This window comes from Clupea harengus, chromosome 4 (assembly GCF_900700415.2).
Source record: "Clupea harengus chromosome 4, Ch_v2.0.2, whole genome shotgun sequence".
Lineage (NCBI taxonomy): Eukaryota > Metazoa > Chordata > Actinopteri > Clupeiformes > Clupeidae > Clupea > Clupea harengus.
This window is the reverse complement of record NC_045155.1, coordinates 19,905,176-19,918,664: the sequence shown is the minus strand read 5'-3', so window position 1 is coordinate 19,918,664 and position 13,489 is coordinate 19,905,176. Positions and strand designations below refer to the sequence as shown.

The 13,489-nt window shown below is 47.0% G+C and overlaps 1 protein-coding gene across 10 annotated transcripts in view; it reads right to left on the bottom strand.

Annotated features, from left to right (window-relative positions):
* camta1a (calmodulin binding transcription activator 1a) overlaps positions 1-13,489 on the bottom strand; it is a 368,250-nt gene that overhangs the window by 14,326 nt on the left and 340,435 nt on the right. For all 10 annotated transcript variants that reach the window (XM_031566626.2, XM_031566618.2, XM_031566619.2 and 7 more), the window contains 5 exons: positions 6,703-6,899; positions 6,126-6,322; positions 5,614-5,692; positions 4,954-5,317; positions 2,023-2,552 (listed from right to left, as the gene is read on the bottom strand). In XM_031566626.2, the coding sequence (XP_031422486.1) occupies positions 2,023-2,552; positions 4,954-5,317; positions 5,614-5,692; positions 6,126-6,322; positions 6,703-6,899 (1,367 nt within the window). The remainder of the gene's footprint in view (positions 1-2,022; positions 2,553-4,953; positions 5,318-5,613; positions 5,693-6,125; positions 6,323-6,702; positions 6,900-13,489) is intronic.

Sequence of the window (13,489 nt, the reverse complement as noted above, 5' to 3'; positions counted from 1 at the left end):
CATGTATACCCTGCCCTGCACTCATAGGCGGAGATCCCGGGGGGGACGTGTCCCCCCCTACCTTAAAGTTGTCCCCCCCAACAATCATTGAAATTTTTTTTTTTTTTTTTTTAAATAAAAATACGACGACACAAGCGGTGCTAATTATAGATGTAAAACAATGTGTTTTTTAAGTGTTGAAAAATCATGTTCCCCCTATTCCTCAAAGTGGTGTGGTTTGGTTCACATGCTGTTTCCAACGGGCAGGGCTACCGGCAGCTCCGTGTTTCAGTTAATCAGCCCAGTAGCCTACACGGTCAGATTGTCAGACTGTTTCCTACTCTGTCCCCTGTCGCTGCCGCTATGATACTGTCGCTACACAATGGTAGTCCTTTGGGGGATCGTAGTCCCTCACATTGCGCATGCTCAGACACAAACGGTTTACGGCATAAGGCTCAACATCAACATCAACATATCTGGCTTGTCTTAATGCATAATGTAGGTTTATTTAACGTAATATTTAATAATGTTGTAAACGGTTTAAACGTCAACATATGGGGCTTGTCTTAACGCATAATGTGGTTATATTTAATGTTATATTTAATTATGTTGTAAACGGCTAACAGCATAAGGCTCTACGTCAACATATGAAACGAAACTGGGGAGAGACTTTTTGATCCTCCACCTCATGTGTTTTGTCCACTGTGACATCTTCTTTGTTTTTAAATAAATGGTCATGTTTTCAAAAAAACTGGCTTTCGTTGCTTTTCTCCATGATTGAAAACGGATCTGTCGTTGTGACGCATGCGCTCGCGGCTTCGCTGTCGACAGCAGTCGACAGTGTCGCAAAATGACGCATGCGCAATGTGAGGGACTACGATTCCCCAAAGGACTACCATTGTGTAGCGACAGATACACGATATGTAAAGAGATTTACCTCATTCTCGAACGCAGTAAGAACATGTAAAGAAGAAGTTTTTTTCTAAACTCCATTTACGAAGTTCCAATCGATATGCACATTACACATTAATGGATTGGCATGACAACGTGAACGTTTGCCGATAACACACGCATGCCGGTAATTAACACAGTTAAGATAGCTAGCTAGACAGTCTAGGACACTGTCCTGTCAGGGGCAGGTTCATGCTAGTTAATAAACGTAGGTCTACATCTCAGTGCCTCTCCAGATTTGTTAAATTATCTGAAGTTAAATGAATGTCATCTTTTTCTGCGGTCCATGAACTATGCTGGTATTGTAATATGGAGTGACAGTGGCGCAGGAGGTAGAGAGGTCGTATTATAATCAAAAGGTTGCTAGTTCGATTCCCTGTCAAGCTGTTTTATAACTTATTTTGAGCATCAAGTTCTCTTGAACTTTGGACATTATTTGTCTGTGAATAGATATTTCGTGTTAGTACATTTAATGCTGTTTAGATAATTCTAAAATGACTTCGAATTTCTGTTTGTAAATGTGATAAGAGAATTCGGTATTTAGCAGTTTATGCTAGCTCTCGTGAAAGCAATTTTTTCATGTCCCCCCCCCCGGAATTACACTCTGAAATTTGACCATGTATTGTCCCCCCCTACAATGAAATGGGATCTCCGCCCCTGAGTGCACTGACAGATGCTGCTGTACAAACAGGTATCACAGGACTGTATGAGTATGAAAGGTGCACATGAAGTACATGTGTCACTATGTGAGAGTGTGAACAACACAGAGAGACTGAGGACTGAGTGAGTGAAGGAGTGAGAGTGTGCTGAGTGTCTCCATACATGAGTGGGTGTATGAGTCAGAGTCCATGTATGTCTCGGTGAATGAGAAAACCATAGGTGCAGCTTTACAGTCGCGTTAAGGGCAAGATGAGTGAGAGTGAGAGGACAGAGGTTTATGAATGCTGTATTATTTTGATTCGATTTCCATGTTTGAGTCCACAGACCTTCGCCATGGTTCCCATTGTCAGGGCCTATTTGTTGCAGCGTAACAGCTGAACTTTAGCAGAGGTAGTGAGGGTGTGAAGGTCTGACCGTTGCGTTGAGACTCACCTGCAGGTCGTCCATGTGTGTGAGGCAGTCCTGGCTCTCCAGGTCCTCCCGGTAGTTGAGCAGCTCCGTGTCCACCATCTCCCTCTCGGTCATCATCAGCATGCTCAGGGGCTCGCGCTGCCTAAGCCTCCCCGCCAGCTTCTCCTTCCCCAGGCTGCCACCTCCACCTCCGCCACCTCCACCCTTCCTGCTGGAGTACACTTCCCGCGAGCTCCACTTGGTCCCTGCTCCCCGGAACGAGCCCATTTTGGTCTGAACCAGGCCTCCAGGTCCACCACCAGCACCGCCGCCTGCCCCATCCTCGGTGCTCTTGTCTGGGCTGAGGGGCTGGGGGGAGAGGGTCTTGGGGCTGGGGGAGAGCTTGTGGAGCTGATGCTGCTGCTCCAGACTGAGGGGGACAGACATGGCCTTGTCGGGTCGCATCTGCGCCCCTCCCTCGGGGTTGGGCTTGTGTTTCTTGGCCAGCGGCAGGTCCCGCTGACACTCACTGCTGTAGTAGTTGGAGGGCTCTGACCGGGGCCTCCTCAGGTCTGCGTGAGAGAGGATGGAGATGAGAATGAATGGGGATGGATTCCACCCATCAATGCCACATCATCTTTGTTAAATGTTGACTTTTTAACCATATTTGCTTCTGTAATATTTCATTGATAGAGCTATGCACAGGGTTCCCACGGTACCTGGAAACCATGGAAAACATGGAATTTATTTTTTCATTTTCCAGGTTTGGAAAAGTCATGGAAACTGAGCAAAAGTGAACACTTACATGGAAATTGAAACAGTTGTCCTGGAACATTTTATTGGATGATGTGTAAAATAGTAATAAAATTAAACTATTGAGCACAGAATTAAGATGAGTTTATAAAAACCCTTTACATGTGAACAGCTTTTACTGTAGATAGAAATGGATGATCCCAGGTTGTAGAGCATGCTCTTGGCATCCTATCTGGTATATTGGATGTTGGAATTTGACGCAGGCAACCTGGTGATATGGACTTTAAAAGTATAGTTTCGGATTGGTGGACTTAATAACGACAAACGTTACTCGCAATCTCAATAGAAGGGTCAAATACATGCATTTCCCAGCCAACACGGGAGCCTTGACATCTACAGTGAAATTTCTTATGCAAGTTTATCCTCAAATGTAAGTAGCTGTGTTTTAACTGTGTGGTAAACCTGGGTTTATCAACGTTAGTTAGTAAGCAGTTCAATCTTGCTAACTAGCTAGCTGCAACTTGCTAGCTAGTTAGCTCCAACTTGCTAGCTATCAGCTTACACTAGAATTGTTGAGGTAATTTTTACCTTGCTTTTAAAATACTAGAACTATGTTTGATCCCCATATGTTTTTCACTCATTGACTTTTCCTAAAACTGTGTTATTCACCACATTTAGGTTTTGAATTTGGATTAATTAATGATGGTTAGCAAGCACATGCAGTGCAATCTTGCTAGCCAACTGTAGGTAGGGATAACGTATTTCCGCTAGGATCCGTTTTGAAACCGGAAGTTGGAACTTTACTTCGGTCACTGGTTGGTTAAAACTTGTCATCTGACCTGAACAGCCAATCACTTGTGTGTTTAGTCGTATGACTTCGTAAAAGTTCGGTTAACAAGTCAGTTGAGTATCGAGCCGTATAACTTTGCAGAAATAAAGAAAAATACAAAAAACGATTGTTTAAAAGGCAGGCGATCGACACAATTTCTCTACGAAAAAGTGAAGGTCCTGGTATTAGCCAGTCAAACAGAGTAAAGTACCCACTTCCGGTTTCAATACGGATCCCACCGGAAATACGCTATTTCTACCTACACCAACATTCAGCTTGCTAACTAACTAGCTAGTGTTGGCTAGCTTGCATTGCTAGCTAACTACCAATACATTTTCACATTAGGCTGTGACATTACTTCTATACTAGTTGACATGACCAGTCTAGTCCTGATCAATTTTGTAACATTCATTCCTATATTTATTTTGAGCTATTTTGTGATTTTTTGTTTTAAAAAGAAAAAAAAAAATGATACTACTAAATAGGAAGATTTGGGGTGAGACATTTTTGAGAGAACATATATCAATCCCAGTGCTCATGTGTCTCAAAGTTCCAGTTCAATACATTGTTGTTCATCTACAGCTTGTTGCATTATTTCATGCATTGATATTATCAATAAGACATAATCTCTAAGCATTTACAATGTAGACTTGACTGGCACATCTTTCAAATCAAGTAAGTAGTCAGGTGTCCTAGCTAGGGGGTTGTGTGTGTGTGAGGGGAGGGGGCGCGGATGGGGGCGGAAAGCTTCAGGGGTTTTCAACCAGGGGTCCGTGGTTGTTGATCAGTTCACCATTGACTTTTTTTATTTTTATAAATATACCTGGGCCCGTCGACATATTTATGTCTGAATAGCCAAGTCGCATTGCCCAAAATACTGAGACCCATATTCAGCGAAGAAATTACACTGACAAGTATTATAGGCAGAATATGTGTGCGGGGGGAGGGGGCGTGGCGGCGGTTACAAACATGAAAAAGAAGGGTACGGGACTATAAAAATCAGTGGGCCGCGGATTACTTTCTGGTCAGAATGGTGGTCCCTGGGACAAAACCAGTTGAAAACCCCTGCTATAGATCATCACTTAATGGTACCTGGAAAATCAGGAGGTAGCATGGAATTTTTTTTCAAGGCAAGCGTGGGAACCCTGATGCAGTGTTTTATTTCTGAAGATGCACAAACCTTGAGAAACATCATAACACTAACCCTAAGCCTGAAGCTATGGCTATTTGTATACCTCACTGTTAACAGTGTCAACAGATTCTACAGGTTTCTTTTCACACAAAAGAATAAAATATCGAAATTCAGTTGGAGCAGATGTTGTGTGACAACAATCAAACGCCATCTTCCAACACAAGCCTGCCTCATGGATCTGTAGAGCACCCCTACTCACCGGGGGTCATGTTGCTGGATGTACTGGTGGTAGTGGTAACCGCTCCGCTCCTCTGTCCACTGTGGGTCATCACTCCGTCCCCGGCCCAGTTGACCATCCAGCCGCCACCGTCAGAGGAGGGGGCGTCGGGGGCGGACGAGAAACCCAGGCGTGAGCTGGGCGGTGGCGGGGGAGGCAGGGAGGTGGGCGTTTGCTGCTCCTCCCTCTGGAGCTGCTCCAGGCACTCGGCCAGCTTGGTGTGGCCGCGAGAGCGGGCGATGGACAGGGGCAGGCGGCCCAGAGAGTCGGGGATGGCCAGTGCCCGCCGGTCCCACTTGTACAGGACCACTGCGGCCTCCAGGTGGCCCAGCGCACAGGCCCACATCTACACAGACAGAACCAGGGGATGAGTTGATGGAGAGACAACCCAAATGATCAGCACACTTTCAAGCTATTGGGGTTGGTAAAGGATCCCTACAGCTGTGATTAGGCTGTAGGCACGAAGAAGAAACTATTTTTACAGACCGCATTCTGATCCTGAATCTGGTCTGGCATTGAGCTGACAGACCTGTTCTACATCAGGACAGATCTGATCCTTCTGCTCCAGCATAGTTTGCTGTTACCCATCTCAGTACTGTATTTACAGAGTGCTACGGTATTGTTCAAGTCTGAGTTTCTCACCAGTGGGGTGCAGGAGAAGTGGTCTACATTGAGAGGGTCGACCTCCAGCTCCAGATCAATACTGTCAGCATGCTTCGTGCTGGAAATGACAGAAACATTAATATAACATTTATAAAAATACAACTTAGGCAATGCATCCATCTGAGTTCTTATATGTCATACGAAGTCATTATTTAATGATAATACAAAAAAATATTTACAATATGCTTATGTTTGTGTTCTATTGAAGTGCTGGACAAATAGACTAATGCATATCTGGCAAAATTGCATGACTGATAACATATATCTAGTTTAATTTAGTATATCTTAGTATCAAGCTTAGTTTAGCTTAGTGAATGACCTTGATGACGAGCTGAGCTACACAACACAACATAGAACAATTTCTTGAACAGATTCTTTCCAATTGACTGATACTGTCAAAAATGTCATTGGACCGGTCTTCAAGTACCGTAACTATGTTTGACAGACCACCATTAGTACTGTCTGTGGGCTCCATAGTGTTTTGGACTCACCGCCACTTGATAAGGGTCTGGATGAGGGTGGCGTAGCCCTGCCCGGCGGCCAGGTGCAGCAGGGTCATGCCCCGGAAGGTCTTTGAGTGGATGAGGTGCTTGGACTTCGCCCAGCAGGCGCGATTCATCATCTTCTCACACACCACCACCACGCGGCTCTCAAAGGAGCTCCCCGCCTGACCCTGGGCAGACATACACTGACACACAAACACAGATGGAGGAGGGTGAGAGTCATAGAAAACATGCCCCACAGACCAGTCATGTTGCACAAACAAAGTCCGTGATGAAACTTCTCAAGCTGTCTGGAGGCAGATGTATGGTGAAATCAGATATGAATGGCAATTTACATTATGACACTGGTTTTAACATCTAGTAATGGTAATGGTAACACGACACTGGTATATCATTGCGTGCTATGTATCAGAATGACTACACACAGGACATGGCATGTGCCTTGACATGTTTATGATATGGGCTGTCAATCATATGACAGTCATCCTGTGCACCACAGAAACCGCTTGATTGCGGTCCTTTCCATTTATTAGTGCCAATGTCTTGCTGCAGTGAGCTCCCCTACCTGGGACTGCCCACTGAAGCCTCCGCCAGCGCCACCTCCTCCTGATCCTCCACCACCTCCTCCTCCTGCTGATGCACCTCCTCCTGCTCCAGCGCCTCCCGCTCCTCCGCCGCCCTGTTGCTGGTGGCCGGCCATCTCCGCCATCCTGCGCTCCATTTGCTCCAGACGCTCCAGGATGGACATTCTGAACTGGTTATCTGCAGCACACACAATTACAGATTGGAAACGGGGTCAGAATCAGATTTAGATTCAGATTCATAATAACAATAAAAAAGAACCAGAGAGGCTCTCTTTGCCTAGCCGAAGATGTGAAAGGGAGGTTAAAATGTCACCATATAAAATAACATAACATAACATCTATACAGTGCATTTGAAATACGCATTTGAAATAACATCAAACACACACATTAAAGATGAACCGCTGAAACACTAGACCTAACTGTCAGTACAAGCCAGGATATTGGGATGGTCAGCACACGCTCAATGCAGCAGTCCAACTCTCAGTTGACTCACACATTTCATTATTCTGAATGCACACTGTTATTGAGGGTTCCAAGCCAGCGGTGCCTGACCCACCGCTGGAGCATGGCTCTGAGAGGGCTCTCTCTGCAGAAAGCCTCTTTGTCTAAACTCGTCCTCCATTGCGCTCTGGACCGCGCTGTGTTCAGTCATTAGTGTAATTGCTATCAGGGTGAGGGGCTGGTAATGAGGACATCAATCACCATTTACTGACCATGCAACATTATGACAACAACAACGCCAGAAAAAAACCCATCGCCATAATTAATGAATGCTTATAGAAAAACAACATCAACGGCATCAGCTAATGGATGTAGAGGGTGTGGGTGTTCAACGCAGCTCCTTCAGCTGCTTTAGTGGGTCACGGGTGCGCCTGATTTTGGCGTATGTGTGACAGGGACCGTGAATCCAGCTAACGAAGGCTGGGATTTCTCACAGCGTGAATCGGGCCAGCTCTCATCCTGAGCGTTCCACGCTAAAGGGCAGCATCTGCTCCTCACCTGCTGAGCAGGGGGGTTACCTTCACAGCCACAGTCACAGCCAGGCGCACACACATACAGTTTACAGTGCCATGGACTGTAGGGTTTGTTAACAGTCAGTGTTTAAAGTTAAATGTGCAATAGGCAAAAACATAATATGAAGACATTTTTTTCTCAAGAAATGACTATTTACAACCATGGCCAAATATGAGACACGGCTCTTTTGCCTAGAAAAAAAAGTAGTTCAAGGATGACTCCAGGATGTTTCTGTTTTTTTTCACCACTTAATCCCACTGTTTGAAAATCCTGCCGATTTCCTCTTTTAAAAATGAAAGGCACGGCCCCCTTTAACAAGTAAAATATGACTGACCTGATATGCACAGAAGTGTTCATATATCATCGACCAGTAAAAAGGCTTACAGCTGGTCCATCCACAAAAGAGCAAACAGCAGAGCTGTAGCAGCAGCAGTAGAGCTTTAGAACTTTGTCCCACTGGCTTTGAAAAAATGTCCCACTGGCTGTTTGAGCCAGACAGTCCCGACCAGACACTCTGGTTACATAACGCAGGCTCTGGTGCTCTGCGGGACTCAAAACCTACTATTCAGATGACTTCTTCAGGACAAACATTCTAATGCGCTGTCTGTGCCTGTGCTCACAGGCCCGGCCGAGCTGAACTCTCTGTGCAGTTGGGCTGCTGCGGTGGAGCTGACGCGACACTAATTCGGAGCAACACACTCTGGGTACTAACGGGCAGTGACAGGCGCGCACCGCTAGCCTGCATGGCCAACAGAGCAGACAGGAAAAGAGTGCAGAACCCAAAGAGGAGTGTGTGTGTTTGTGTGTGTGTGTATTCACTGGCCTCCCGCCACGCTGAGGAGCTGCTCCCACCACTGCTGCAGCAGAGGGGGCAAAAAGGGTTGCTAGGTTGGTCGGAGATGCTCCATGGTGTGGCCTACGGTGGCAGGGTTGGGACCTGGCTTGTATCCTGGCAGCTGTGCGGACGCTGAGGGCCGGCCGATGGTCAGGCCAGCCTTGTGGTGGTGTGCAGAGGTGAGATGGTTCCTGCTGAGTGACTGCAGCGCTGCTGGTAGAACACAGCTCACGCCGAGGCTCCAGCAAAGCCAAGGTGGCAGGCTTAATTACCAGGAAGGGCAGGTGCTAATAGGGTAACGCCATTTCTGCATCGAAGGGCATTTTATATAACAAAAAACGAAATGATTGTTCATTAAGGAAAAAAGCAATCGCATACGAACAATCTACAATTCCATGGAACCATCTGAAAGACTAGAATGGCTAAATGCATCTTTAACAGTCAAGCAGTACTCCTATGATATCCTCAACTGGACATTCACAGTCTCTATTGTAAGTCACTTTGCAGAAAAATGTGTCAGCTCAAAGTGCTTAAATGTAGGATGCAGGCAAGGTTGGTGTGCTAGAGCCGTCATGGCAGCCAGCCTGGGCTGTGTCTGCTGACTGTGGGACAGTTGCACTGCAGCACGCTGGATGACTGCATTGGCTTCCCTCGCTGAAGCGCTGGGAGACCGTTTCTGTGGCAACCTGCTGCTGAGCGGTAACTAAGCGACAAGAACATGCCTCTGTGAGTGTGTGTGTGTGTGAGTGCATGTGTGTGTGTGTGTGTGTGCACATGTGAATGTGTAAGGCTCATGCAACACCAGCTTACTGATAAATAGGAGAAAGTGGTTGTGGAAAAAAACCAAGGCAGGAAAAAAGGAGACAAGCAAACACAATGGCACACTACCACTACAACACATCTACAGTACGCCTACCCAATGGCAGACTGGTTTTGTTATTGGCTTTGCGATGCTCACTGAACATCAGTGACCCCCTTAAAAAAGAAGCCCAAACGCGGGGCGGTTTCATGACATTTACACAACACTGGGATCCAGGCTATCCGCATCTTATTGCCTGGAGATAATGTCACGAGAGTCTCTGCTGTGATCCACACTTAGAGGTCATTGGGCTGTCACTGTGTAGCTTAAACTGTGAAAAGGAGAGCTGGTAAACTGCAGCAGTAATCATGGTTGTTTTGCACAGAAGACATTTGTTATTACTAAATTGACCTTTAAGTGTGGAGTTTTCTTTCTTTTTTTTTAAGAAAAGGAAAGCAAAGCCAAGGGCATCAAGTCTCAGTGTCTCAACTGTCATCGTTTGCCTCGTCTCTCCACTTTACTCACTTCAACTGCCCTACAAGACACATGAAATGTTTGAAATTGCCAGGTGGACAACACCACTTGTGGGTGGTGGTCGATTTGATTTATTTTTTCTAAAACACTTGCTTTTGTGTACTACACCCAAGTGGCACTTCAGCAGTTTGTGTGAATGTGTGTGTGCGTTTGTTTGTTTGTGTGTATATATATATGAGAGAGGGGGGGGGGGGAGAGAGAGATAGAGATAGCAGGCACACAAGACAGACAGAAAGAGAGGGAATGCAGCAAAAGTGAATGTGCTTCATCCCTTAGAGGAGGACAAGGACTACACACAGGAGTAAGGGAAGGGTGCTAAGTCAGAGCACTACAACCTATCTAGGTATCACACTCTTCTTCAGCCTGTCAGTGTGGCTGAGACAGTTAGAGAAAGGCAGAGAGTGAGAGAGCATTTACAAGAGACTACCAGAGGAGGAGAGGTAGATATAGAGAAAAAGAGAGAGCAAGAGAGACTGAAAGACAAAAAAGAGAGCAGTGAGAGAGCAATGGAGAAAGAGAGAGAGAGAAAGAGAGCAGTGAGAGAGAGAGAGGGAGAGAAAGAGAGAGAGGCAGAAGCACTTAGCAGCAGCTTGACATGTCTTTGTTCAGACCCAGTGCTGCAGTATGCTGCAGTGCAGATGATGTCATCCCCACCTGCTGCCTGCTGCTCAGAATGCGATGCACGTACACTGCAGAGGGAGGAGGGGGCCCAGGGCTAAAGTGGGGGGAGGAGAATACCAGCCATCAGCCAATGGCAGCCTCACTAGCGCTGTGATGTCAGGAAGCGCCCACCCACTTCCATCTTTCCCCGCCATAATAGCCAGCTATGAGTGAGTGAGTGAGTGCTATACCAGACACATGCTGGAGCCACCTAGCCAAAATCACCACCAGTCAGGCACATGTATACTCCATGTCACCGCAGAATCTCTCCACCCGGCACTTCAGCCAAGTGAGCTCCAATTCAGCTGCTACAGAGATGGGTGGGTTTGATTGAATGATTTATTCTCTTGGTATGGGCAATAGGCTGTATTACATAACATGAGCCTACACTGAAGAGACAGCGTGAGTCCATGATGTTCCTCTACATCATGGGAACGCAGAGGGAAATGAGCTCGAAGTGGCAGCAGAAAAACATCCAGCAAGCCAGCGTCCCTCTCTCGCCATCCAGTGCTGCCCTTCTCTGTGTTTGACTTTTAATTTGAAGCAAATCAAATGAATGCCCCTGTCCCCAGCTGATCTTCTCTGCCATGTCACCTCTGTCAGTCACACACACGGGCGGGCGCGTAGGGGACAGGAGAGGGGGGTGGGGCGCGAGCCATCTGCTGCCTCCCCCGTGAGGAGACACTTCAGAAGCGGAGCAGGGACCCGGTCAAAGCCTCACATTTCTCCAGCGGCCCGTCCTTCTTCTTCTCTTTCCTCCTCCTCTTCTTCCTCTTCCTGCTGGCCCCTCAGCGGGCCTCCCAGCGCCACTGCGGTGGGTCTGTGATCACGACTCTTTAAACGGCCAGAGTTCTGTCCAGAGAACGCTTCTTTGGTGTCTGTCTGTCTGTCTGTCGGGAGAGCTGGACACATCCGGAAAGATGCCCAGTAGCTGAACTGTGCCCACAGAGGCACAAAGTTTTCAACTTTCAAACTATGCAGGAGGTGGAGCATGACAGCCTTGGTGTGAGTGGAGAAGGCAGACTAATGGCACGTGCTAAATGCTAAATACTAACAAACACATACTCAAAATGCACACCTAATTCACACACAGACACAATCACACACATAGTACACTCTCACACATGCATATAAATCACACAGCTATGCTGTATATGTCTACAAACATAGACACACGCACACACTCATATGAACATAATAATACACATATAAGCGTACTCATATATGCTCACAGAAATGCATACACACACACTCAGCAGTCCTGTGATGCTCATTAAAAAAGCAGGTTAGTGGACTTCCCCAACCAGCCTACAGAGACAGCCTACAGAGACCTTCTGCCTCTGCCTCATTACAGAGCATTTCATTAACCCTCTGTGTGTGGACACTGGCCCTTAAATATATAGCGGCGTGTAATCCACACTGTTTGTCAAGTCATTCCCTTTAATCCCTGGATCACCAGCACACTTTTGTGTGTGCGCTTCTGCACATGAGAGCCCTCCAATGGGAGCGATTTAGCACAGCCCCGGTGCCAAGAGGGAAAAGATTTACTCAGCACAGACGGTATTTACACACAGACACACACACACACACACTATCATACACACACACACACACACACACACACATACACTCGCACAATCACACTATCACACACACACACACAACCTCACAGTCAGACAATCTCACAAACACACACATAACCTCACACTCAGACAATCACACACACACACACACTTACGCTACATTCACACACTTATCTAAGTCAACAAGGAGATTACGTTTCAAATGCTCCAACAGATGGTGGAGGTTAAGGGTCACGATTTGGTCACTTCTTATAACAAGGTTGACAAACATATGCTAGTCTCTGGACGCAACACACCAACCTCTAGCAGCCTGAAGAGGACTGCTAACTGCATTAGGTGACATCTCACACTGTTTTTACAAACAAATCTGAGAGAAATTAAATGTCAATTTCCATCTTAACTCAATGGTACAAAATCCGACCCGGTGTAAACATCCCCCTCTCCGCAGTAAGTGTGTTGTGCAGTGTTGGGTAAAGCGGCGCGCGCGGCGAGGCTAAACGGCTGTGTCAGCTCTAATCATCCACCATCAAACATCACAGGAGCTCCATTTCCAATATGATGGGACTTATTAAAACCGGGAATCGATGGGAAACGGCAGGCGGTCCTCCTGTGCCAAGGTCCATTATCGTACCCTCTGAGATCAGAGAGGACACTGGGATGTTCTCAGGCATGGTAAGAGAGACGTCTCTCCTCTCCTCTCCTCTGCCCTCCCTGATACAGCTGTCTGATGATTATCTCCTTCCTCCATCTTTCACCCTGCTGGTTAACTGGGTGGAGAGGTGAAGGGGTGGGATGATGGATGTAAAAGCCAAGTGGTCACACTGCCCCCCCCCCATCCCCATCTCCATCTGTCACCACCCATTGACCTGCCACCCATGGGTGCCCACCCCCCATTCCAAACACACACACACACACACACACAGAGTGGTGACACAGGCTGGTATTAGAGGGGTGGGCAGGGGGGAGACAAGGCCCTGGCTCTTTGGCAGGGGCCCATGCAGCTGGGGCCAGGCTGAACCATCTGCACTCGTCTGCCTGCCCACACACATGCACACACACACACACGCACAACACACAGAGACACACACATACACACTCACAACATCAGTGGCTCACCCTTTCACCAGGGAAGCATCCTCTCAAGCACTCCATCTTAAGTCCTCGACATGACCCTACACTGAGGCCTCAGCAAGGCCTCGCCTAAGCTTAAAGACCCAGAGCATCTTTACTATGAAAAAGCCTGTATGATGTAGAGTGAAAAAATTAAATGAGCCTTTGACTTCTACCAAGTGGTTTTCCACAGCATTTGAGACCACACACACATGCCCTACGGGCGGTTAAA